General features: G+C 40.4%; 1 protein-coding gene across 1 annotated transcript in view; it reads left to right on the forward strand.

Annotated features, from left to right (window-relative positions):
* The window catches only part of Ppa2 (pyrophosphatase (inorganic) 2), an 84,774-nt gene that overhangs the window by 23,690 nt on the left and 33,449 nt on the right, over nt 1-27,635 (forward strand). The window contains exons 4-7 of the mRNA XM_008841274.3: nt 3,015-3,068; nt 7,472-7,591; nt 15,693-15,779; nt 27,282-27,408. Coding sequence (XP_008839496.1) covers nt 3,015-3,068; nt 7,472-7,591; nt 15,693-15,779; nt 27,282-27,408 — 388 coding nt within the window. The remainder of the gene's footprint in view (nt 1-3,014; nt 3,069-7,471; nt 7,592-15,692; nt 15,780-27,281; nt 27,409-27,635) is intronic.

Below are 27,635 nucleotides of genomic sequence, written 5' to 3' on the forward strand. Positions count from 1 at the left end.
GTGTTGACCCTCCTCTTTGTAGACTGGACACTTGTTCAAGTCCATCTGGTGGGGTCTCCATGGCCTCCTTGATCAAGAGGACTGGTGACTCACCACAGTTACAGGACATTTTGAGAAATGCTCATAGTCCCCTGGAACTTAGTTGACCTAGAAGGGCAAGGAGCAAAAAGTATCCGTTATGTCCCCCTGATCAAATTATTATAGGCTTCAAAGTATGTCTGTTAAACACCCAAGAAGGTTAGTTTCACCAGTCTGGTATTTTTAATTACTGTGTTTCATGTAGATAAATCTTGGGCAAAGATCAATTGTTCTCAGATAAACCTTACCTAGACATATATTTCTTGATCTGCTATGTATAATTTGTCAGGAGGTTGTAGGAGTAATATGGTTCCCTCTGGTTTTCAAAACTAGCTAGGCATTGTTTCTCTCTCGCACTGTCTCATCCCTCCATCATGGTTTCCTACTTAGGGTGCCCCCATTTCCCTGTGTGGTTGCCAGACTTCTTCCACTTACTCAGGTAGGACTGGAACACTTAATGTCCTTGCCGATCTCCTGCTCCAGATGCTCTTTTATTCCACTGAGCCAGACAGCTCCCCTGCTGCCTTTTATCCTTGCAGTCTTACTCCGGCACTTTTCTACCTGAGGTTTTGTCCCCAGCCTTTGACTCTACTTTCACACATAGCTATGGAGGTGGTTAATTCCTGTACCTTTTGCCTGACAAGTACAGTTACGTTGTGACAGCCACTGCCCTGGATGCTAGGTTGACATGGGGGGACTTGAACTCTTTGTAGTTTTAGAGACTTGGTATTTTAGTCTGAAACATTTCAATGGGAAAAGTATATTCTACTTCCAGACAGTCAAATTAAAATGTAATTCTTGTAACTCAGTTTATAGTGGAGGTTTTCTGATTTGCAGATTATCTGAAAGCTTATCAGGGAGACAAGAAGGGTGATTTCTTCTATTTTTTTTTTTTTCTTTTTAAGTACATAAGGCTCAATGATGGCTTTTCCATATGTTATTAGTATTTTTTTTAAATTTTATTATTCATTTTCAAGGAGAAACAATGAAAAAGACCAGCGGAAGGGTTAGATGCTCCTTCCATTTTTCTGATTGATTTGTACCCTTTTTGATTTTCTGACAAAATCAGACTCACCTGGGCTTTGCGACGTTGCAGGAAGAATGCATTGTAGCTGAAGAACACAGATGTGGGCCAGAGCCAGCAGTGATCAGGGGAGAATGGAGATCGAGTGTGGCTTGTAGGCTTGAAGCTCAGGCCTGTTCCTTGTCGCTCATTTGGCTTTGGTGGGCATCATTGTCCAACATGGCCCCTGGCGTGGAACCCTCTTCCATCTCTGTATTTATCCACATGCATTTGTTCTTGCAGCCAGGCTTCTAAGGGTGAATAAATTGTGTCATCATCTGTCATGCACTTAGGTTTTTCTCAGGAATATTTAAACAAAAGGGTGAGGGGACCTCATTGAAGAGCAGAGATGAAACAGTGGAGTATGAGATGCTGGTTCGAGGCATCCTTATGAGGAGCAGGTGTTGAGAATTCGGTCTCAACTTTGTTTACCTTGTAAGGGTAATTAATTCACCTTGTTCCCTATTTATTTATTTATTTATTTATTTATTTGGTCTTTTTTGAGACAGGGTCTCCCTGTAGCCCTAGCTGCCCTGGCACTTGCTGTGTAGACCCCTGGGCACTGCATGACACGGGTACACCTATATGTATATATACAGGGAATACACATATATATATAAAATAAAAATAATAAATAAAAAATTTAAATAAGCTGGGCATAGTGGCACATGACTTTAGTCCCAGCACTTGGGGAGGCAAAGGCAGGTGGATCTTTGTGGGATGGAGGCCAGCCTATGAAGGTCAGAAAAGTTCAGACCCCCTGGAACTGGAGTTATGGGCTCCATTTGTCAGCTGCTATTATGGGTGCTGGGAGCTGAACCCAGGTCCTCTGCAGGAGCAGACAGTGCTCCTAACCGCTGAACCATCTCTCCAGCTCCACGTTCCAATTTTTGATTATTAGATTCAGTAGACCTGGAAATTGCTGTCAATTAGACACAATGTTTCTAAGTGATCCACTTAACAGTTGGTTGCAAACTGGCCCTGGGCTTGGGCCATGCTTTGAAAAGCTGTTTAAAACCGTTGCTTCTCCAGGACCATTTGTTTCTGACATCAGCACAGTATCTTTACCTTTGTGCAATCTACCTTTAATATTAAGGCTTTCTCTTTGTAAGATAAGCTCTGGGAATTGTCTATACTTAGTATTGACCCAGAATCTCCATTGGTTTAAGCATTCTACAAAATATGAAAGTGAAAAGCCGTGGCCCTTTTGCAAATTTACAGAATCCAAAATCACTAATTTTGTTTTAGAAAGGCAGGTCTAACTCCTTATAAACTATGTAACTGCCTATAATGATATCCTTCACTTTATGAGTATGGCTTGGGTATAAGTACTCTTGCATAATTTTCAAAATATTTGACTTGATGTTTTTCTATATGTGTTCCTTTAAATTATGCAATGCCTCCTTATTCTCCTGCCATGAGTGGGCAGAAGTGGTCCAGGGTGGAGAATGGAGGCCGAATGCTTATATAGAGGACCTGATCTCTCGCTGTTTTTAGCCAGAAAATGAAAATGAAAACACATTAGCTGCCTTCCAGTTCTGCTATGCACTGTAGAGGTGCTTGAGAACAGGTGGTCTGCAGCCTCTTGTGCAGGGCAGCAGGGCTCAGATGTGTGAAGTCACTACGCTGCTAGACAGCCTGTCTGATTGCAAGGAGTTTAAGACAGGCATTAAACGTGTGTGTGTGTGTGTGTGTGTGTGTGTGTGTGTGTGTGTGTGTCTGTGTGTTTGTGTGTAATGAACACTTGCACTATTCTTTTATTAAATGCTGTATTATTTTTCATTTAGCATAAGGTTCCCCAATGTCAAGTGAAAAATAAATAAATAAATAAATAAATAAAAGTTTTAATGTTGTCTCTCTTTTTTAACTGCAGAATTTGTTTAATATGGTTGTGGAGATACCTCGGTGGACAAATGCTAAAATGGAGGTACAGATATAACATTGAAATTGTTTATAGCTGTTTGGTATATTTGGAATAATTAAAAATATTCTTGTGAACTTAGACTTTAATTTTGAAGAAAAATTTTTGAAGTGAATATTCACTTAAAGTGAGTGGGTTTTTTCTTTTCAATTTTTAGGCCCATATTTATGTAATTTATTTTATTTTTTATTTTTTTATTTTTGATACAGGGTCTCCCTGTAGCCCCAGCTGGCCTGGAATGCCACCTTCCTCTGCCTCCAGAGTTCTGGGATTAAAGGTGTGAGCCACCACACCCAGCTGTGTAATTTTCTTTGTCTGCCCTTTCTTTGATATTTTTAAGTTTTATTTAAACTCTGTCACATATTTAGTTTATACACACAAATGAAGTGTTTGTCTGATGCTGATGGAGTTTTGGATTTCTGAGGATTTAGCTCTCCTCTAGACTTTATCTTGCCTGGAATTAATACTTTTCCCCAAGTATGTGAATGTTATTTAAGAGCATCTACTTTCGCCATTGTTAGCTTTAAGAAATGATTTTAATTTTAATATTTTCCATGAGACACGAACCTGTCAAGAACACCTCTTTTGCTTGTCACTGTTTCGTCAGGTTAGATCCTTCACAGCTCTGAGTGGAATCTAATTTGTGGTACTTTTTTTCTTTTAGTTAGTTCATTATTTAGTTGGTTTATTTTAGACCAGTTTTTATTCCTTTTGAGGGATGATATAAACATGTTTGATAGAAAAATAACTTAGAGGGCTGGAGAGATGGCTCAATAGTTAAGAGCACTGGCTGCTCTTGTGGAGGACTTGGGTTCAATTTCCAGCACCCACACTGCGGCTAACATCTGTTTGTAACTCCAGTTCCATCAGAATCCTATGCCCTCTTCTGACCTCCCTGGGCATTGCATGTCATGGGTGCACTTAACACACATGGAGGCAACACACTCATTCACATAAAATAAAGATAATAAATAAAATATATTTAAAAAAAGAAAACTGTGAAATGAAATCGCTTGGGAAGGATCTGTTTGATTTTTTTTAAAGAACTTATTGTAAATGAGAAATAGGTATTTGTGGAGTTTAAAGTGATATGATTTATGAATAGAACATGAAAAAATTAAATTAGATTAACCAAAATATCATCTGAAATATTTTTTGTGGTGAGAACCTTTGACATTTTTACTCTCTTAGCAATTTTGAAATGTACACTGTTGAATGTACACTGTTAACTGTATTCACTACCGTGTACAATAGTTCTCAAAAAAAATACAAAAAAAATCTTACTTTGTCTAAAATGTTAATAATTTTAGTCATCAAAACACACTAGCCTTTGTAACCACCATTCTACTCACCTTTAAAATTTTAATTAAAATTTGTCTTTTATTTAATACATAAAATCACAAAATTGTACATGTTTATGAATGCTGTGTTATGTTTAAATAGATATATAATACTTTAATTATGCTAAACATATCTCTGTAAACACATATCATTTCTTCATAGTGATGATTCCCAAAATCCCTTTCTGTAACTCTTTTTTAAAAAAATATTTTTATTGTTTGTTTACATTTCACATAATAGATCTTAATCAAATTTAGACCCCCCTCCCCCATATGAACCCCAAAAGGCCCTCCCCCAGATTTCATGCATCCTGTCATATACATTAAGGATATCCTTATGTATAGGATTTCCGGTCAAGGATTTGTACCCAGATGTCCCTCGGTGCAAGTTCTTCCACTGGAGTCTAGGCAGCCTATCTAGAGTCACTCCCTTAAAGATGATCAACTATCCTTCACCCTTAATAATCCGTTGCCAATAGTTCCTCTGCTAGGGTTGGGGTCTGCTGCTCATTTCTGAAGATCTGTTCTGGGTTTTTGTCTGACTGAGTTGGCATGGGTCTTATGCATGCTGACACCATTGTTGCAAGTTCATATGAGCAAGTTCTCAGAGGCCTGAAAGCCTTTGTTTCCTTATGTTCATGCACCAACCCAACCCTGGCTCTTATAGTCTTTCTGCTCCCTCTTCTGTAATGTTCCCTGAGCCATGGGTGACACACACTCTGCAGTCTCTAAAACTTGGCTAGTTGTGAGCTTTTGTGTTAATCACACCCTGTTGTGTGAGGAAGCTTCACTGGTAAGAGTTGAGGTATGTATTAGTATTCTCTCTAGACCCTGTTCTGCTGTTCCATGAGCCTTAGGTGTAGAGGTTCCACTGTAGATGTGTCACTTAGAGCTGGAATCTTGCAGACATATAGTCTCTGTGTCCAACCATTTTGGGACTCTGTAGTAGCCTCCATCTGTTGCAAAAAGAAGCTTCTTTGATGAATGGTGTATGGTATGCTTCTCTGTAAATATAAGGATCCATATTTATCATATACTATGAAATTTTATTTGTCTAGAGATATGACAAAAATAGGGTTTCCTCTAGAATCTGTGACCTCTCCAGCCATATGTATTTGGCTATATTTACAGTGCCATCCATGAGTTCCCTCCCACTGAGAGGGCTTTAAGTCCAGTTAGATAGCTCTTGATTCCCTCCCAGATAAAAGTGCTACTACTGCACCAGTGGGGGTAGTTTGCTGTGCCAGTCATTGTGGTTAATAGTGTTTACAGCTGGATTTGACCATTGATTGATTTTCTTCCTTAGCAGCTTGCATAGTATGCTCTGATACTATGAGAGCTAGTCTTCCAAGAGGTTTCTAGGTCAGTTCCAGCTCCATTGCTCCAAGTCCTATATCTGAAGTATGCCTTGTCTTCAACAATAGGGTTTTACCTTCAAGTTCTAGAAAGTAATCAAGGGTTGTGGCAATAGCCTGTGTTGTTTTGAGAGTCTCTTGGACCACCCTGGCCTCCCTGGAAGGGAGGTTTCTCCTGTCTGGCACTGTGTTCCTTGTTGAAATATACAACACACTCTTTTCTGTGATTGTGAACAAATAGCACAGCAGAGCTTCTTGTTCCTTGATAACTGACTACTCAGTCATCAGCCCTGGCCTGTGCTTCTTCCCTCCTGTTCTTCCTAGCCTTTGGTAGCCGTACTCTCATGCTCTAGGAGAGCAGCTGTCTCCGGAGCACGTTTTCTCTAGCCCTTCATCAGTTGGTGGGTCTTGTTCTCACTTCCTGGCTATTGTGAAGAGTGAAGTGCTCCAATAAACGCACCATGTGGATTCTACATCAACATGTTGATTTCCTTTCCTCTGGCTGTGCATTCAAGAGCAGAATTGATCTGCTGGTTCATAGTTCGATTTTTAGTTTTTTGGAGAAATTTTGTGCTGTTTTACATAGTGGCCATTCTAATTTATATTCCTATAGACAGTACACAGGAGTGCATCTTCACCAGCACTTAGTATCTTTAGTTTTTTTATAGTAGTCCTTCTTACTAGCATGGCACACTTTCATTGTTTATTTTTTTGTTGCCATTATTAAACATTTATTTATTTTGCTGTGTGCGTGTGTGCGTGTGTGTGTGCGTGTAACCTTTAGGGTTTTCTATACTTATGGTTGTATTATCAAGAAACAGTGACAGTTTTACTCCCACTCTTCCTGCTTGGATGCCTTTTATTTCTCTTTCCTAACTGTTCTGGCAAGGACTTCCAACATGCTGTGTCAAAGTGGCAAGACTGAACATTCTCCACTCATGTGAGCTCTGTAGGAAAGGCTTTCAGTCTCTCATCATAGTAAAATTCTTGATTCTTTAAAAAAATTATTATTTATGTATGTGCGTGTGGTGTGTATGTTTGTGTACAGGTGCCATGGAGGTCAGAAGAGAGTGCTGGGTCCTCCTCTGTCACTCCCTACCTGTACCTTTGAGGCAAGGTCTCTCCCTCAACCTGGGGCTTCTGTCTCATCTAGGTTGGGAGGCAGCAAGCTCCAATGATCCTTCTGTCTCCATCCCTCTTAGAGCTGTGGTTACATGTATTTGTGGGGCACCTGGCTTGTTACATGGGTGATGGGATCTGAACTCAGGTCCTCATGATTGTGAAGCAGGTGCTCTTAACTTCAGACTAACTAACTCTGAACTCCATTCCCCTTACTGTGGTAAAAATCTTTGACTTAACTATATTATCATAAGACTATTAGCAACAAAAGCCCAATGATTAGCAACAAAAAGCAAGTTAATTACTTTTACCCTCTTGATATTTCAATCATCTTAGTGTTTGCATTAGAAACAATGCAGTACATAAATACTATTGAGCCTAAATATGTAATCAAGTGTTTCATTTCTGAAAGTTTTTCTTACATAGCACTATAAATTAGTAATAAGAATTGGCTAAGTTTACTTTTAAAGCATCTTTGATCATTCAGTTGGAATATGAATATTTTGGTTGCACTATGAAGATTTAAAAGCTGCTGTTTGTGTATAGGGCTGATTTCACTCCCCTCCCTCCGTATTTTTCCCTGTGATCTACCTAGATTGCCACTGAGGAGCCGCTGAATCCCATTAAACAAGATTTAAAGAATGGAAAGCTACGTTACACGCCAAATATCTTCCCTCACAAGGGTTATATATGGAATTATGGGGCCCTCCCTCAGGTAACATTTTTGTTATAATGTTAAAACTTCTATGTCTTTTTAAAAATTGCCTTGTAAAGTCTGAACTGCCTGAATTTAAATTGGTTCCTAGAACATAGCAGTTTGAGAGATTTGTGTTTTAAAATTTTTTAATTTGGAGTTCTATTATTATCAGTAAACTTTACTTCAACATGTCTGTACTCAAGTCCTTGGAGTCCAACATGTAGAAGAGTCACATTTGACATGTGAACGTATTTCTTTTTCTGGGCTTAGCTGGGCTTAGCTGTTGTCAAAGAGAAATTTTAAGCAAGTTTTTGTGTAATCATTTAATTATACATATATTTCTACACCAGAGGATGATTTTTATTTTCTAAAACTCTGATAGGTGGGTCCTTTAAGTTGCTTTATTTTCAAAGCAGGTGAATTGAGTTAGCTTACTTATAGTATTGAGTGTCATGAATTGATAATTTCAATGGAGGACAAGGCAGTCAGGGTGAAGTGATGCAAGTCTGCACTCCTGTTGGAGAATGTCGCCTGCTGTTTGCTTCCTGTCCACTCCTGCCCTTTTCATTCACTTCTCAGTTTTCTCACTCCTGTGAAAACTTCCTGATTATTTATGTGAGTAAAACTCAGTTCATCTGATTCAAAGTCTGGGTTTTAGAGACAGAATGAAACAGTTTTATTTATGGTCACAAACCCTTTGAGTCACCAGTTGTCTGGAAATTTAACAATTATATTTTTAAATTTTCAATTACATGAAATTTTACTTGGGGACTGTCTGGAAAAAGGACAGCAGAGGAAAACAGCTGTCCAGTTAGGATAAACATTCACAGGACCAGAAAGCTTTAGAGAAAGCCTGCCTTTGATGCAGTTAGGCCACCCACATGGATACATTCTTGGTTAGACTCGGCACTCCTCAAATGATGGCCAAGACTGAGAGTGTGAGCTGAAGCCTGGCAGACAGGACAGACAACAGGGGTCGTGACTTCTGCTGAACCTAGCTGAAGTGTTAAGAACAATTCTGTAGCGCCTAGATCATGGGGAGGTGAGGATATGTACATAGAGGTGGGACACAGAAGCCACTGACTTCCAGACAGAGGCAGCCAAAGTAGAGCAGTTAGGGGCGAACTGGTGTTCATTTCTTTCTTTTTTTTTTTTTTTTCAAGTTTATTTTTTTTTTTTTTTTTTCCCTTTTTTTTTGGTAACAATTTCCAGAGCAAGGATATATCTCTTTCGCAAGTGGCTGTGGAGTTTCTAGGTTCACAGTTGAACTAATACAGTTATACAATATTGAACTCAGTATAAGCCCTGTAAGATATAAAATTGAATGAGTTTTTAACCTTTAAAAAGGAGCTCCATTTCATTTTAGAATATATTGTTCCTTGCAGAAAGACTCATTGTTTTTGCTAGTAACACTGAGATGTTGGCGCACGCATCTCTATTCTGTATGTATCTGATTATTAATAGTCATAATCGGTTGTACTTGGATCTCCTTGGCACCTGTGTATGTCTATAAAGTCATTGGGTAGATTTCAATGGTAATACTTATCCCCTCTGCTAATTAACATGACATAAATTTCCATGCTTCCTCCTCAAATATAATACATTTTAAAAAATTGGTTGATTTTTGTGTGTGTGTGTGTGTGTGTGTGTGTGTGTGTGTGTATAGTAGAGTATAGTTGAATAGTTGGTGTTCATTTCTTTAGAGGCTTTTTCAGGACCTGTGTACTAGGCGGTATGTTAGGGATCGGGCATGTAAGCAGACATGCACAGTAGGCACAAAGATTGAGAATGTGGATTTAAGAGCCACGCTGTCACATTAGCTCAGTGACCTTGAGCAAGGTTCTTTGTTTCTGCCTCACTTTCTTCATCTGACAATGGAGAGATTGAGCCCTCTACTGTGTATGGCTGTGCTGAGGTAATGATGAGTAATGGTCAGCAGAATAATGCTAACGATGGTACTCTTACTAGCAGTGGTGCTTCTGTTTTGATGACCAGTACTTAGTATCAACCGTTCTTTTTCTGAAGTTATTTGCAGTTTGATTAGAACAATTGACAACTAAGTCACTACTTACTAAGCATGACTGGTACTACTAACACTTTTATTGATTCTGGAGGTTTTTTTCTCCAAAACAAAACAACAAATAAAAAATAAAATAAGATAGATAAGGCAAAGCCAGGCATGAAAGTACATGCCTGTAAAAATAGCACTTGAGAAGCTGAAGCAGGAAGATTGTTCCAAGTTTGAGTCTAGCCTAGGCTAGCAAGACCCTGTCTCAACCCCGCCCTCCCCTCCTGCCTTTTTTTAAAAAGCAGACCTACTAATGAGAAAGGAAGCGGTATGCAATGAAGGCTAAAAATGGACAAGCTTCTGTTGCTTTCTATCTCAAGCCCGGGTAAACTTTTGTGCTGCTCCTGTGTATGGATTTTAAGGTGTTCTTATCTGCCCTGAGCTTAGTCTGTTAGATACAGTTGTTCTCTTAATTCTACTGAATTAAACTGTAGCAGTCTCTTAATTCACTATGTACTCTACATAAGTTTCACACTCCATCCAACATCTAAGATGATGTTTTAGAAACAAGAGTCTGGTAAATATTTTGCCATTCAAGAGCCCAGTGGTTTCCTACTGCTAAAAGGATGAAGTCCAAAATTCTTACCTGTCCCTGCCTACATGGCCAGTAGAGCCTCTGCTGACTCCACACTCATTTTGCAGTGCCCCTCCCCCACCTGCTCCATGCAGCCTGCCCAGCATTTTTAACCTCCAGGTCTTGGTAGTGCTGCTGCTTCATTCAGTACTCAGTTGTTGAGTGCTTGATATTTGCCAGGCGGTGTTCTCATTCCAAACACTGAGTGGTTCAGAAAGTGGGGGAAGTAAGGCAGGGACTAGGGCTGGGGTGTAAGGATTGTTTCCATTTAGATGGGGAGGAGAGCCCAGCATTGTTTGAGTGAAGACCTAAAGGAAGCAAGAGAGCAAATAGAGCCATTGAGAGGAAGAGGAGCACAGCAGTTAGAAGGAAGCAGCAAGGTCAGGGGCCTGCCCAGTGCTGGAGAAGAGTGGAGGGGAAGGAGGGAGGTGGACCTGCACGTTTGTAGTTTTCATCCAGAGAGCCTTACTGAAACTGATTTCAGTGCGCATGCGTGCCTGCGTGCATCGCTTTGCTACAGAGTATGTGTCAGTTATTGCCCATGTATAACTAAATTAAATGGATTTTTTTAAAGCTCAAATGGTATAGATTGCTCATGGGAAGGGATAATTTTATGTATTATCTTTTTTTTGCTTGCTTGTTAATGATCAGACAGTGCTGTTAGAATGACGGCCGGCCAACAACTGGTCCTTTCTTTTTGATCTTGTCTCCACGTCTCCACAGGCTCCCCCTCCTCTCCCCACCCCTAGCTCCCTGCTGGCCCTCTGGAGTTCCAGCAGACTCCTGCTTCAGTCTCCACAGCCACTGCCTTCTCTTTGGAATACTCTTTTCCAGCACACAGAGCTTACTTCCTGAAGTGTTTGTTCTCGTCATCTTCCCTGTGATGTTTTTCAAGCTTCCTGTTCATCTTCAAGAGCGCCTCCTCTAGCTGCTATTTCCAGACTTTATTTCCCCTCTTTCTTAATGCCTACCAAATTGTAACTGGCTGTATGTTTTATTTGTTTGTTTGCCTCTTGTCAATTTCTTCTGGCTAGAATGCAGACTATTAGAGCAGGGATTCTGTATTGTTTGTGGTTATATGTTAATTGACCAGTTTGCTTCCTGGCACTGAATAGGTGATCAGTAATTATTTTTTTGTCAGTTTTTTGGGATAGGGTCCTGCTATATAGCCTAGGCTGGCCTCAAACTTGTGATCTTCCCGCCTCCACCTTCCAAATTCTAGGATTATAGGTATGTGCCCCTATGCACAACAGTAAATATTTTGGTATGAATAACTTAATGAATTAATTGTGTAGTGTTTGTTTCACAGGCATATATAGATATTGAAGTTTGCTCATTCCTTATGATTTGACCTGTAATAGTAGATTTGTTGAGAACAGTTGTCAAGCCAGCTGCTTGAAAAAACAGCAGAACACTAAGTAGAAATAATTCTACTTAGCTTGTGACATTAATGTGCTATCATTATCTTAGACCTTTAGCTGCCTACGTTCTTAACTGTAATAACTTCTCCCACAGGGTGCCTTCCTCAAACTTTTACTTTGACTTGAGTAAAAATAATCTGTGTCTGCTCTTAGTTTACTTCGGTTATCCCCATTTAACTGGTCACTCTGCTGTTCCCTTTCTCTGAGTGAATATCTAGAATGCTTATATGGGTACTGTTAAGGACTAGTCTCACTTTAAATTCAGGATTTCTCTTAAATATGAATACAAAATTGATGTGTTTATTATTTTGAGTTTTATTATAAATTTGAGTCATTGATCACAAAGATTATACAGTGTTATTTGTTAGGTTTAGAGCCCAAGATAAGAGACTGAGGCTTGTTTGTTCCTCTGTGTGATCATGCCATCTATCCCACAAGGGTATTGTAATGAAGGAGGTGGTCGAGGCAGCACTTAGCTGTACAATGAGTTCTCAGCAGCATTAGCTCAGTGTTGAGGCCGTTGCTACTATTATTAGCTGCTAATAATACTGTTGCTCCAGCTGGAAGTGGGGGATGAGTAACTCTTGCTTCTTTAATTTGGTGATGTGAATACTGGGTCAACAGCAAGAACTTGTCACCACCTGCCTGCATATACATCTATTTTCTAGTAAGGGCCAGAGCATGGCAATTGTACTTGCTGGTTAGTACTCACAGGTTGCAAGATGATGATCTCAAATTCCTATACAACGGTTGTTTAGGATAATCTGTGTATTCTGATTTAATATTCATAGATTTATAGTCATCACTTTTGAAAAAGATTTTATCTTTATTTTATGTGAGTATGTGTTTTGCCTACCTGTATGTAAGTGCACCTGTGTTGTGCAGTGCCATTGGAAGCCAAAAGAGAGTGTTGGCTCACCTGGAACTGGAGTTAAGAACAGTTGTTAGCTGCCATGTGGGTGCTGGGAATCAAACCTAGGCCCTCTGCAAGAGCAGCCAGTGCTCTTAACTGCTGAGCCATCTCTCTAGCCTCTAGTCATCACTTCTTGATGGTTTTTTAGCTTTTTAATACTCTTCTTGGTTCCATGCAAAGAATTTTGTTCTGTTTAGATTATCTATTTCTTAGATGTGTATCTATGAATTAAGTTGGGAGTTATATATCCATTCTACTTTACAGAGTATTCTCAAATTATTTATAGAAGAACTTGTGGCACTTTAGATTCTTACCAGTGGTACAGAAGGTTCCAGGTGCCCTGCATCCCCTCTACTATTTGGTCATCAGAGCTTTCGGTTCTTTGAAATAGTGTTGGAATGTAGTTTTAATTTATATTTCATAAACTAGTGACTTTCCATACATTTACAAATCCTTCATATTTCATTTTTTTCTGAATTACCTGTTTATGGCTTCAGTCCATTTTGGCTCAGTTGCCCTTTTTTCTTATTTAGTTGTAGAAGAGTTGAACTTTGTCTTGATGCTTCAGCAGTCTGACTGCTTTTTCTAATTCTCTCTGCCCAGTTATATACCCCAAATTCCACAAGAGGGCATTCTCATAGTTTAATTGTTCAAGTCTTTCTCTCCTGTTGAAATTATGCTATATTTCCAAGCTAAAATGAGGTTAATGAATATGTATTTTTGTAAATAAAACTACAGCCTATGTGTGCAGAGATGGTACTACAACCAGTCTGTTTTGTTGTTGTTTGTTTTTACTGGTACAGGAAATCAGGATGAAATGACTGTAAAATTAACAGCATTGTATAGCTGAAGAATATTTCATATGTACTCTTATTTCCTAACCATTGGGAAGTAAACTGACAACACTGAAAGGGGAGTAGTGAGGGTGAATGCAGTCAGGTGGTCCGTAAGAAAAACTCACCAACACCATATTGCACATATTACAAGTTTTTGATTTAATATGAGGACAGACTTTCTTGAAATTAATGTGAATCGATATAGGTCAAATTATCTCATGAATCTGTAAGTGTCTCCTCACTGGCAGTGTACATGCAGGTTATAACTCGTAGTCACAGAGCTTTAGGGCTAGGATGTATCTGAAGATTATCTTACTGGAACCATTCTTAAGATTTGGTTTTATTTGTGTGCCTGTGTGTATGTCTCTGTGCTTGTATGCCATGTACATGTGTACAAGTGCCTGTGGATACCCTGGAGCTGGAGTTATAGGTGGTTGTGAGCTGCCCAGTGTAGGTGCTGGAAGCAAACTCAGGTCCTTTGGGAGAGCAGCTTGTGCTCTTTACTACTGAGCCATCTCTCCAGCCCCGGGAGCTATTATTTGTATAGCTGATAAAACTAAGGTCTAGATGTTTTAGTCAAAGTAGTTTGTTGCTGAGGTAGGACTAGTAGGTAGTTGTCTTCTTATAAGCCAGTTTCTAGCTTATTTCCTTTGTTCTCTATGGAAGATTACTGCCGGAAAGAGGAAATCATGGGTGTTTTCTGACTTTATGATCTAGATTGCCTGATTCTCTATGACTTCACTGTATGTTGGTTTCCTCTGCACATTGAGATTAGTGATATTGGCATTTGTGACAAATGCTGTATCTGTTAACACAACACTCTCCGGGTTATTAAGCCTGTCTTAGTTGCCTCTACTCCTGGCCCTGAGTAGGTACTCAATGTTTTACCATATGAGTGCATACCTGTAATGGGGGAAGGAAGGAAGCAGCAGTAACGGGAAGGTTAACGAAGAACAGAACTTCACAGGAAGATGTACACAGGAAAGTCCAGAGTAAGAGAAAGCATTTCAAAAAAGAGAACCACAAAATGGAACCTGCTTTTGTTATTGAACTTTGAATGCCCTAAATTAATGCTATGGATTCTAACCCTATCTCTGCTATTTAGAAACTCTGTGAGCTTTGGCCAGTGTAAGCACTGTTTTTATTTGTAAAATGGTGTGAATACTGGCATGTTCCTCACAGCGCGTGTGTATTTGTGTGTGACACTAAAAAGTGTCTGTCACCTATAACCAGCATGTAAGGTAAACAGTTATAGTTGTTATTCTGATATTTTATTAGTAGTATTAGTATTCGGGTATGCTTATTGGAACTGATTCTTTTTAAAGTAAGGTTGGATCAATAGATGTACTATAGTTAGGACTAGAAGGAAAATATTGTAGCATTTATCTAGAGTTGCCTGTAAATAAGTATGCATTTTTAGCTAACCTATGTAACATTGAGAAACTAAACTTAGATAATCCAAATGGCAAGATTATAGTGATAAACTGGATCTTGAGGTGACATAATGCCTCCATCCCTTGTAATATAAATTTAAGGCAAATAATGTTAGTAAATTTCTGTAGGTTGATTCTGAGTCAAGCAGTTATGAACTTTTGGGAGGTGGCAAAGCTTGAGAAAATTTTAAATTGATAGCAAATTCCATTTATGCTATTCATTTACAAAAATGCAACATATACTTTGTAATCAGTGGCATAATCTTTCCAGTAAACTGTAGAGCATTTTTGTATGGATCTTGAAATTTAACGGCAAAAATTGAGAATTTTTTTCAGGGAGTGAGAGAAGACCTAGGATTTTCTTTTCTGTAGTAATAATTCCTTGTCCTTGTTTATGAAGGAACACTGTTTATAGAAGTAGAAGACGTAACAAAAAAGGAAGTTCATTTCAAATGTGGGAAGCTGGACCTGCTGGCTGCCGTCGTGTCAGAGGGGGCATGAGTGGTAGAAGCACTGTTGGCAGTCAGAAGAAACACAGAAACAAGGGCCCCAGGACCATTCAGACTGAAACTCTGAGATTTGTGAATGTGTACTCAGCCACTGATTAAACGTGGAAGATGAGTATGTCTGGAAATGCCACCCACCTTCAGATGTGATTCCACAGACAAATTAGAGACAGAAGGAAGGAAATACTGTAAACCTGTTTTAATTATCATGATTCTAAGGGATGTGCTGGTGTGTTGGCCCAGAGCCTTGTCACATTGGCTCCTTTTTCCTTTGGTTTATGGCTGTCTATAAAGCTTCATGATCATGTGGAAAGATAAGATACATTGCAGTGAGTCTTAACCTACATTTCTGCTGGTTTTTTTTTTAGACTTGGGAAGATCCTCATCAAAGAGATAAGAATACAGACTGCTGTGGAGATAACGATCCCATTGATGTTTGTGAAATAGGCTCAAAGGTTTGTTTATGGACGGTGTTAGCTCTAACATGTGTTTCAGTTTATTCATGCCATAAATTTTCATTTTAGCCTCCAGTTCTTCAATTCTTCAAAGTTTGAGCTTATCCATTCCTCTGATATTTAGCCTCTTGTATCTTTACTTCCTTCTCCTAAGCCAGGGCTTGGTAAAGTACAGCAGGTGGAATCCAGCCACCACCTGGATCTGGTTGTATATATAACACAGCTGTGCCTGTTTGCGTGCGCCTTGTTCAGCTGCTCGTGGGCCACAGCAGGAGAGCTGAGGATGTATAACAGGAACTGGAAGATGTGAAAGGCCTAAAATATTTGGCATCTGACCCTTGACAGGAAGTTTGCCAGGCCCTGTTTTCTGTTTCTTGGCCATTGTCTAGACAGAAACTTAGGTACTGATGAAAACCAACTGCTGGAGCTGGGGAGATGGCTTAGTTGGTAAAGTGCTTGTCTAGAGTATGAGAACCTGAGTTCAGATCCCCAAAACCCACACAAAGAACCAGGCACAGTGACATTGTCCTCATTCCAGGGAGGCAAAGATAGGCAGATCCCTGGAACTCTCTGGCCTGCTAGCCCACACTATTTAGCGAAGTTCCAGGCCAATCTGAGGCCCTGTATCAAACCAAAAGTGGAGGTGCCTAAGGAATGACACAGGGTTGTCCTCTGACCCGCATTCATGTGCACACAAGCAAACGTGCACAGAGGGAAAAATCCTCCTTTCCTTATATCTGCTTCTAGGCTGCCATGCCCGGTTGGGGAAAACAGACCCCACAAGCTTATGGACTGGCACCACTCTTCAGTTCCTCTGTTGGTCTTCAGTCAGTTCTTTCTTCTGTTTCTTCTGCATTTGCTGCTGTTTTTTCCTGTTCTGTGCCCTTCCACTCGGTTGGGATTCTCACTCTCGTACATTAGCAGGTGAGCTCTCCCTCTTACTTCCTGGAGAACAGGGTGCGTCCTCACTGTGCCTCTTCCCTAGATCCCACACTTCCTGCCTGTAGATGGTACTTTCTTCTCCTTTCTCTGATTGGTAGCAGCAACCTTTCTTTCATCACTGGCTTCTTACCAGACAGCCTCTCTTCTTACCCTTTATGGGAAGACCCTGGAAAGAGGAGTTTTCAATGCTCATCTTCTTTTCCTCCTTGTCTTGTAGTTGTCAATGCATCGTGAAACTGTCCCATCTCCCCCTCCACCACCATTTAATAACTTCATTTCAGTGAATCCCAAAGCCTGTGTAGAAGCTTTAGAATTTCCTTTAGTGTTCTGCACTGGGAACTTTCTCTTCTTGAGTCAGTTGTTTGCCTGACTTCCATCACAGTGTGTTTTGTTTCCTCCAGTCATTCTGGTTCCCTCCCCTTAACTTTCTTTCACAAGTTCCTTCCGTTCCCCCTACTCCTTAATACTGGGTAGCATAAGGCTGTGGCCTTGTCCAGTTCCTGCTTTCCTTAAGGGCTTTCCTTGGTGAGCCAGTCCCAAGGATTCCTAGTCTTGCTGGTGAGCTGACAGCTCATCCGTATGTTCAGTTGTCTGTGTCTGTACTGTGCCTGCTGGGCCTCTCAAAGTTGTGGTGTCTCAATCTGTATTCATTTTCCCCCCCGTCAGTGTTTTCAGCCTTAGTGAATGACATCTCTCCCCTTTCCTTTCCCAACGCCACATTTCCAATTAGTCTTGGGAATAATTGTTAATTATTAATTGATTAATCACTAATTGTCAGTTAATGGTGCAGTACTGAGTCGGTGTCCTAAAGAGTTTGTGTATCCAGTTCTTTCTGCTCTTGCTGCTGCTGCTGCTTGTTCCCTTCACTGTTACGCCTTGTTTGAAGTATTCCTGCTGCTTACCTCTTCCCATTTTTTTGAGGAGAAATATGAGAACATTATAACCTTTGATTTTACAGATTTAAGCTAGAGTTTTATGAACTTAGTTTTTGAACATTTTCTTCCAAGAGGGATAAAAAGGTGTACATAGAATGACTATATTAGAAGAAAGGAAGGATAAGTAGTCAGTGGTGCCCTGCATCCTGCTGTCAGCTCTTCCATTACATGCCCACATCTTATTTCATAACAGGGGAGGGTCACAAAGTTAAATAACATTTCATGGTTGGGAAAATTAAAAAAACCCTGTTCTTAGGATATAACCCCAAGGCCTAGTCAGTACATGCTTAGTGCAAAATGTGAAGTCAGTTTAAGGAAATAAAAAGATCAAACCTTATTTTCACCCATATAAGACTGTGCCATTGAACAGCTAATTAGTGAGATTGTTAACTAGAAGAATGATATGAAAACATTTGTACCTGATAAGTTGATTTGGCATCATAGCACTAATATCTTACTGAGAGAACAAAGGGAGAAACAGTCCGAGTTTTTAAATACAGGTTTCTAAGTTACTGAATATGCAGCATATTAAAAATTTTAATATAAGTGATTTTAATATGTTGTAGAATTATCATTTTATATATAAAATGTGGTACGTAACAGATGTATGGTGCATAATTACTGAGGAGTATATTGACTAATTGTTTTGTGTAGATATAGCATTAGTTCTGTATGATCAAATGAGTATACTTAAGGGCTTTTTGTTTGTTTTTTATTTTATTGTATGGGTGTATTGCTTGAATGTGTGTAAGCAGCACCCATGTCATGCACTGCCTGCGGAGGTCTAAAGAGGGTGTCGGATCCCCTGGAACTGGAGTTAGGGATGGTTGTTAGCTACCATATGGGTGCTGGGAACTGAACCCAGGTCCTCTGCAAGAGCAGCCAGTCCTCTTAACCACTGAGCCATCTCTCAGTCCCATACTTAAGGTTTAGTAGAGATGAGAATATTGTTAGGTATAGGAGAAATTCTCGTGGACTAAGAGCTTGCAGTAACAAGGAAGAATCCCTAGAATAATGGAGCTATTAGAAATCACATAAGAAAAAGAAAATTCCTTAGTACTGTTGCCAGGAAGAGAAATGATGCTGCTTTATTATGTAATTTATAACAGTATAGGCCTGACTACTCTTTAAACCCAATGGGCTGGTAAGATGGGTCAGTAAGTAAAGGCACTTACTGCTAAGCCCGATGACCTAAGTTTGAACCCCAGGATCCACATGGTGGAAGGAGAGAACTAACTCTTCCAAGTTGTCCTCTGACTTCCACATGCATGATTCTCTCTCTCTCTCTCTCTCTCTCTCTCTCTCTCTCTCTCTCAATGAATAAATAAATAAATAAATAAATGTTAAGGGAAAAAAAAAACCTCAGTGATCACTAAAATGCTATCTTTCATTCTGTAGGAATGGATTTTGTATTTTTATCTAGTTTTGTTTTCATCTTTGACCCAAATTTCTTGAGTATTTTACAGTTTTTCTCTTCTATTAATGGAAGTTCAATCAAGAGCAAACCTTCTCTTACAGTCCTGTAAAATTATATTCTTTAAATCTTTCCATGTTTTTGTGCTCCTTAGATTAAATGCATGAATATTTTGAGTTTGGGACACATTTTTTCCACTTTTCCTTTTGTTATAGAATGAATATAGTTAACTTTTCCTACACATGGGTCTTTGTTGCTAACTTCTTTTTGGGTAACCAGATGTGATAGTCAGAATTTCTAAAATACATCCCAGTGATATATACTGAGCCCCTGGAGTCTATGGGAACAGAGAAAGATCACTCCCTGGATTATGTTTGTAGAACACTTTGCTCTAAAGGAGGGTGGGTGGTTGTCCTGGATTACCCATACAAGGCACATGTAATGACACGCGCCTTTAAAATAAAGACATGTTTTTGACTGGTGCAGAAGAAGACTGAGACCAGGTGAGAAGAACTCATGCAGGATTGATGGTTTGATGATGGAAGCAGAGAGCCATCTCTTTGCCATCTGACAAGCAAAGGGATCTGATTCCTAAAACTGTAAGGAATCGAGTTTAAGTAGATTCTTGTTGTTCTTGGCTCTGTGAGGCCCAAGGCAAAGACTCTAACCATGGTAGCCTGGACTGTTGGTCCATGGAAAATTATACTGTTTAAGCCTTTAAGTTGTGATAATTTATCACACAACGGTGGAAAACCTAATACACAGGCCACTAGGCTTTAAGCAGTGTTACTTTCCGTTATTTTCTTTTGTTAACTAGGCCTGTTTGAAATTTGCCTCATTGGGGTGCTGAATCAGCATAGAACTTATTTATAGGCCCTGGCTATATTTGCTCATACCCGGCTCCTGAGAATTAGCAGCTGGTAGATATGTTCTAATAAATCCATGTAGATCCCAGAAGGGGATATTATCTATAGAAGGCCCAAGTTCATTTATTTACTCTTCCTTGACTCTTCACCAAACATTATGGCAAAATAATTGACAAGAGCTTCATTTTACTGTTGAGAAACTAAAGCCTAAAATATCACGTGAAACAATTTGTGTAAAGTCATCTCTTAGAACAGTGGAGGAAGAATTCAACCTAACATTTTATGACTAGTAATCCTGTCTTATGGAGTTTTCCCACAACAGCTAGGAAAATTGGTAGTAACCTTGTCTGGTTTTACCTGAAACCTTGGGGCATAATTTTGCTCTTGCTTCAGAATCTTCTAGTAAATCTCTAAGTGAATTGTATTACTCTCACAGAAGTGGTGACAAAATCTGCTACATATAGTAATTTCTTTGGAAGGGTAGAGGGACAGTATAACTAGGAAAGCCTGTTTCCTGTTATACCCAGAGCAGTTTATTCCTTTAACCAACATGACCCATGGAAATGTTTGCCAAATCAGAAGTAAACACATAACCATTGAAAGACGTGGTTGTCTTGGGTGTGTGTGACTTTCTTTTGTGCCTGGCTTGGAGAAGATGCTTAAATCAGCTCTGAGACAATTGTGGTAGAAATCTTTTAGCACATTGCTAGTGAGCAAAGGAAAGAAACAGAGTCCTGGAAATTGATTAGACTGAGCCACAGACAGGACTTTTCAACATTGTGAATTTCTTGAGAGATTATGCATTATTCATTTGGTGTCTATGAGAAAACTAAGCACACAAATCAGCATAAATTTGTTGAATTGTTTTAGAAGTGTGGAGGCTTCATAAGAATTTCACCATTTGTTCCTAAGCATCTTTTGCAGAGTTTTTGGTTTTTGTTTCCTTTTCTACTTTTTAAAGGTGTTAGAGCAAAGCAATGGTTTATTTGGAATAAAGCACTTGCCTTGTGTTTTCCTGAGATCAAAAGCTGCTTCATCTGGTGAAACTTGACAATCTGCTGAACATGCTTCCTGCTTCCCTTATATCTATAAAACAAGCTCATCAGTTGTTTTCTTATTGGAAAATAAGTTTTGTGAATAAAAAAACAAAATAATTTAGAATGTGAGTCACAGGAATTCTGAAAGACGCCTGTGCTGCTGACTTAAGTAGCTCTGTTGATGTTTGGGATGAATAGTTCTTTGTTGAGGCAGACTGTCCTGGGAACATCCTTAACCTATCTGGCTAAGATGCTAGTAACGCCCCTTCCCCAGCTGTCACAACCAAATATCTCCTTGACATCAAATGGCTTCTGTTTAGAGCCATTCATCTAGTGTATCAGTCAGTGAGTGGCCCGCATAACCAGCTTTTCCTTGGTAATTGCAATATAACTTCAAACGGAAGCATTTTTGTTTTATACAGACTTCACAGTTCTTTGGGTCTCATGTACCATATTCTCCTGCAGCCTTGTCCTCAAGGGTTTTTACCCTAGATCCTGCAGTTGCTTTTCCTGACAGTGCTCTGTCTCCTTCCTCTTGTTTCCAATTCACCAGATCCTCTCTGTTCACACCTTCTTTAGACTGGAACTACCACCAGTGACCATATTCGGTATGACCCAGTCTGGAAAAGTGGGCATTTACCTGTCAGCTGTGCAATCTTTCTGTGAGGTACTCTAGTTTTCATACCTAACATACTCAGAGTTGTGAATATCACTGGTACCTTTTATAACAAGTATTTATTACATCTTCCTTTTGAACTTAAGAATTGAATTTAAGAAACAGCCGTCCAGACCTGAGGCTAAGTACCTGTAATACTTTGTGATTTGTAGCTGGTGACAAAAATGGTGGAAGTGGGGAGGGAAGAGGCAGTATTCAGTATGTCGGACAACACCCAGACTGTAAAGGGAGCCCTTTGTTCATGGTGTCAGCTGCTCTGGGCAGGGCCTGTGGTATCTCCATCACAGAGGGGCGCTCTTTCACCCCTGGAGGTATGTAGACAGAGCAGCACGTGCCTGTAGGCTGTACAAGACCAGATGAGAGGAGATGTAGATTTTGCCTCCCATTGCCCATCTCTGGAACAAAGAACCTCCTGGACTTCCAGGAAGCTTTCCATCGGCTCCTTTGGGAATCTGTTTCACTAAATTTTTGAGACCTGAGCTCACTCAGGGTCTCTCGGTTCTAACTAGGACAGACAAAACTGACATGATACATTCTATTTGGGTTTTAGCATGGTTTATATGACATCCGAGAAAGGGCGACTTACAAAGTCATGAATTTTCATAGTCCATGTTCTACATTTTTGGCTAAGCTTCGTGATCCACGCTGGCAATCCTGCATGGTCTGCACTGCTTCTCCCCCAGGTGCTTCTCCCCCGAGGTGCTTCTCCCCCAGGGTGCTCCCCCCCCAGGTGCTTCTCCCCCGAGGTGCTTCTCCCCTCCCCAGGTGCTTCTCCCCCAGGGTGCTCCCCCCCAGGTGCTTCTCCCACGAGGGGCTTCTCCCCCCCCAGGTGCTTCTCCCCCGAGGTGCTTCTCCCCTGCCTAGTTGCTCCTCCCCCAGGGTCCGCCCCCCAGGTGCTTCTCCCCCGAGGTGCTTCTCCCCTGCCTAGTTGCTCCTCCCCCAGGGTCCGCCCCCCAGGTGCTTCTCCCCCGAGGTGCTTCTCCCCTGCCTAGTTGCTCCTCCCCCAGGGTCCGCCCCCCAGGTGCTTCTCCCCCGAGGTGCTTCTCCCCTTCCCAGGTGCTTCTCCCCCAGGGTGCTTCTCCCCTGAGGTGCTTCTCCCCCGAGGTGCTTTTCCCTCCCCAGGTGCTTCTCCCCTGAGGTGCTTCTCCCCTGCGTGGCTCTGGCTACGGCTCCACCCGTTTTCCCTGTGCTCTGTGTCTGCCCCCCAATCAATTCTAGCTTTCCAGAGGAAATTTCGGGTTACAGAATATGATGTTGGAATGGAAGGAGCTCAGCTTTTGTAGCCTGTAACAAGCAAACACACTGAAGACAGACTTCTTATTAAGAAAAAAGCAGGTGAAGAACTCAAGTTTTGTTTCTTTAAGGATGCTGAAGCTTTGAATTCAGCACCAGCTTGGTTTCTCCTTGTTCTGCAGCTCGTGTGTGTAGTGTGTTTAGCACTAGGGTCTTACAGTTAAGTTCTGGTGGGTAACCAAGAGCAAGGGAAATGACCAGTATTGTTAGAGGGTCTATGGGACCCCTGGTCAACAGCTTCAAAAGAGGGAGTCTATCCTTGCCATTGGACTTTCACTTTGCTAGCCAATGGAATCTAGTTGGGGCCATGTCCCCCTGTTGTGAGGTAACTCTTTAAATCTTTTACAATGTATGTGTATGCACTTTAAGAAACTTCGTAACTGTGGGTTCCATATGGCTTTTTCTAAAGGCCTTTAGTGTTAGTTGTCTCTCCCCATACTCCCTCCCATAATTCCCCTTTCTCCCTTTATATCACTGCACTCTACTTTCCCTCTCATGAATATGGCCCCCCCACCATATATATATTTCTTGACCTCTCTGAATTTTCCAACTGAACATGTATGTCTAAGAATTCAAAGCTGGCATTCAGCTATGTGAAAGAACATGTGACATTTATCTTTCTGGATCTGGATTACCTGACTCAGAATGATTATTGCCAGTTCCATCCATTTACCTGTGAATTTCATTTTTTGACAGCTGAATAGTATTCCATGTGTATTTAAATGTACTATAATCTAATTACCCATTCATCAGTTGATGGACACACAGGTTATTTCCATTTCTTGGCTTTTGTGGAAAGGGCAGCAATGAACATGAATGAGCAAGTATCTCTGTAGTAGGATACAGAGTTTTTTGGGTATGTGCCCAAGAGGGGTATGGTTGGATCATATGGTAGATCGATTTCTAGCTTTTTGAGGAATCTCCACACTGATTTCTGTTGTGGCTGCACCAGTTGGCACTCCACCGCAGTGAATAAGAGTTCCCATTTCCCTACATCCTTGCCAGCACTAGTCTTGTTTTTTGGCTCTTAGCCATTCTGCGTGGGGTAAGATGAAAATGGTAGTACATGCCTTTTATAGAGTTAGAACACCGTAGGAAGTGAGATGAAATGCCACTTAGAAATCTTGCCTTGAGGATATACTTGAGGGACAAACTTTTTTTTAATCCTAATATTTTCATTTAGCAAGACTGGTAAGAGGAAAAATAAATTATGATTTCTTTAAGGAATCTAAACTTTGATGTTGACACTTACAGAAAAGTACTAGTCTAAAAACTACCGGAAGTGCTCATTTAGTTTATCTCCTCATTTCCCACTGCCTCCTGTGGAGCAGACATTCTGGTTCCCCAGTTTCCATGCAATTGCTCTCCAGTGCTGCTAGCTGACAGATGTCAGAGCAGAATTGAATTGCAGGCACCTGATTCTGAGTCTGTTTCCAGCCTCTGCAGTGTTCTCTTCCAGTGCTAATAATTGAGAGAACTGATACACATCTCTGTGACAATCCTATCCCTGTCCTTTAAAATTTCCAAGTTATGGCCATGTTGTTTCTGTGGTTATTACTTGTGATGATAGAGTCCTGGTTTTTGAAACCTTCTTTTACTAAAGTGTATTTTGTATTCTGCCTCATTATTCTATCCTGGCCTGAAGTATCTTAAGTTTCTCACACAAGGCGATAAATTTTGAGAGCAGATATTCTTTGATTTTTTTTTTCACTCACAGTTCCTAATATAACACTGGGTACTTGATAGATGTGAAGTGTATGAAATCCTGGCTAAGGTAATTGTGTATCTTAAGAGTGAAATTTCAGTTTCCGTAATAGAATCACAGCTGGTCATGGTGGCACATGCCTTTAAACCCAGCACTTGGGAGGCAGATGCAGATCTTTGTAAGTTCGAGGCCAGCCTTGTATACATAGTGAGTTCCAGGCAGGCTAGGACTAGGGGACTCTGTCAAAAAAACAAACAAACAAACAAAAAACAACAAAAACCCCACATTACTATAGTCACACAGTAATCTGCTATGCAAATCACTTCATGTATACTTATTAAGATTTTATTTTGCAAATGTTTTGAGTGAATTTATTTGCCTTTATTGCTTAACATCATAGTTTTTCAAAATAAACTATTTCAGGGCAAAGAAATAACTTGGTTTTGCATACCTTATTTTGTGAATGTAAAACTGCATTTTGAATCATGAAGGAATCTGATCTGAAGCATGTTCAAAGCTTATAAGGGAATTCTGTAGCCAAATGAACCTTTAAAAATAAGTAAAGAAGGGCTGGAGAGATGGCTCAGCAGTTAAGAGCACTGGCTGATCTTGCAGAAGACCCGGGTTCAAGTCCCAGCACCCACATGGCAGCTAACAAGTGTCTGTAACTCCAGTTCCAGGGAATCTGATGGCCTCTTCTGTCCTCCACAGGCATTGCATGACACTGGTGCACTTACACATATGCAGACAATATATACATACACATAAAATGAAAATAATTTAAAAAATAAATAAATAAGTAAAAGAATATAGAAAGAATTCAGGCACTAGTAACTTGAGGGCACTGAAATCACTTTCCTAAGCAATGGAGCATCAGCTTCAACTTCTTTGTGTGTGTGTGTGTGTGTGTGTGTGTGTGTTCATACATATGAGTGGAAATGAGGAAATGTGCACATGAGTGTATGTATGTGCATGTAGAGGCCAGAGGTCCACCTCTGTCATTATTCATCAAGTGCCATCTTTCTGTTTTTTTAAGGCAGAGTTTGTCACTGATTTGGCTAGGCTGGCTGGTCAGAGAGACTCGGGGATCCTCCTGGTTCCTAGCCCCTGCTGAGATTACAAACATGTGGCACTACACCTGGCTTTGGTGTGGGTTCTGGGGACTCGGGCCCTCCTGCTCACGTAGCACATACTGTGCAGACTGAGCCATGTCCCCAGCCCAGCTTGTTGCTGTTATTTAATTTATCCTAAATTCATTTTTAAGCATTTTATGAAACCTGTTTTGTTTGTATCTCGAGCTTTAACAATTACTTTCTTGCCATTCACTCATTCAATCATTTTGATTGTTTCTAGGCATAAAAATGTAGTAACAACAAAACCAGAACTTTGTTAGGGCAGGTCTGACAGCCTCTTCTTGAGAGCAAGTTTGACTCTAGCAACTCCAGTCTCTTCTACTCTGTGTTGACTATCCCTTGTGCTAAATGACATTTTCCATAGTGGTTGGATCTCTTTCTAAGCGTAGTTCTGTGGCATCTGCTTTGTTGCTTATCCCAAGTATGCAGGCATGCAGGCATGCACAGGTTAGCCCCTCACTGAAGTTTCAGGAGGCTCCCTGTGTGGATTTCCAGAATAAATTCTTGTTTACAGTCTGTGGTCCCATGAATCGTAGCTGCCTCATCCTTCTTGGTTCTATGTTTTTAATTTTTAGTTTTATTTATTTATTTTGTGCATTTGTGTGCATACTCACATATGCTCACATATGCCCCTGCCATGAAGCGGGTGTGGAGATTCCAGGACAACTTGTGGGAATCAGTTCTCTCCTTCCACATTATGAGTCCTGGAGATAAAATTGAGGTTATCAACCTTGGCAGCAGGTGCCTTTACCCACTGAGCCATCTCACAAGCCACCCCTCCCCCCAACCCTTTGAAAAATTTTTCTCTATGAATCTTAAAACTTTTCTTAGGATTCCTTTGCTCTGCTGGGTTCTGTCTTCCTGGCCCTTGGTCTGCAGTGTGTTAAGCAGAAAACCCCAGCAATTACAAGGCCCTCCTCCCTTGTTAACCTCCCTCTGAGGTCACAGTCCTCCAGATCCTGCACTGCCTGTTGTTTGATGTCTGAAAAGAGTGATTGTACACATTTTGTCCATTTTCCTTGGAGGATACATTTCTTTAGTTTAGTTTTGCTTTTTGTTTATCTAACCAGCAATCTTTCATGAGTAGAAGTAGAAGTTTTGAGATACTTAATCCTAAGCAGATACTACAAGGCAGACCTTATGACTATTTTCTGGTTATTTTTATTTTTTATGTGTTTGAGTGTATTGCCTGCATGTGTGTAAGTGCACCTGTGTCACGCAGTGCCCTCAGAGGTCAGAAGAGGGCATCAGATCCCATGGAACTGGAGTTGTGGACTGATGGAGTTGTTAGCCGCCATGTGGGTGCTTGGAATCGAACCTAGGTCCTCTGCAAGAGCAGTCAGTGTTCTTAACTGCTGAGCTATCTCTCCAGCCCCAACTATTTTCACATTAGTTTTTTGTTATCAGAACTATTAGATTTCCATCATCTGCAGTGATTTATATCATATCTTTTTAAGTTCTCCAAAGCCTTGCAAATGATGAGCATCTTTTCTCTGTGTAGGTTCTTTCTCGTGGAGAAGTGATTCACGTGAAGATCCTTGGAATTTTGGCTCTTATTGACGAGGGTGAAACAGATTGGAAAATAATTGCTATTAATGTGAATGATCCTGAGGCAGAAAAGTTTCATGGTAAGTCTGGAACTTTCCAGAAAACAAAAGTAAATTAGCGTGTCATTGGAATTCTTAGAGTTGAAAAGGAAGCATGCAAAGCACAGCTCATACACTTAGGTGTTAAACTGGTTTTTAAAATCCTCTTCCTATAAACTGTAAGGGCAGGCTAATATATGCTTGTGTGAGTGGTGTTATATTACCAGGAGGAAGAAAAGGAAAGGATGGAGACAAATGATGCTTTGTGT

Source organism: Nannospalax galili, unplaced genomic scaffold (assembly GCF_000622305.1).
Source record: "Nannospalax galili isolate Female #2095 unplaced genomic scaffold, S.galili_v1.0 scaffold41, whole genome shotgun sequence".
NCBI lineage: Eukaryota > Metazoa > Chordata > Mammalia > Rodentia > Spalacidae > Nannospalax > Nannospalax galili.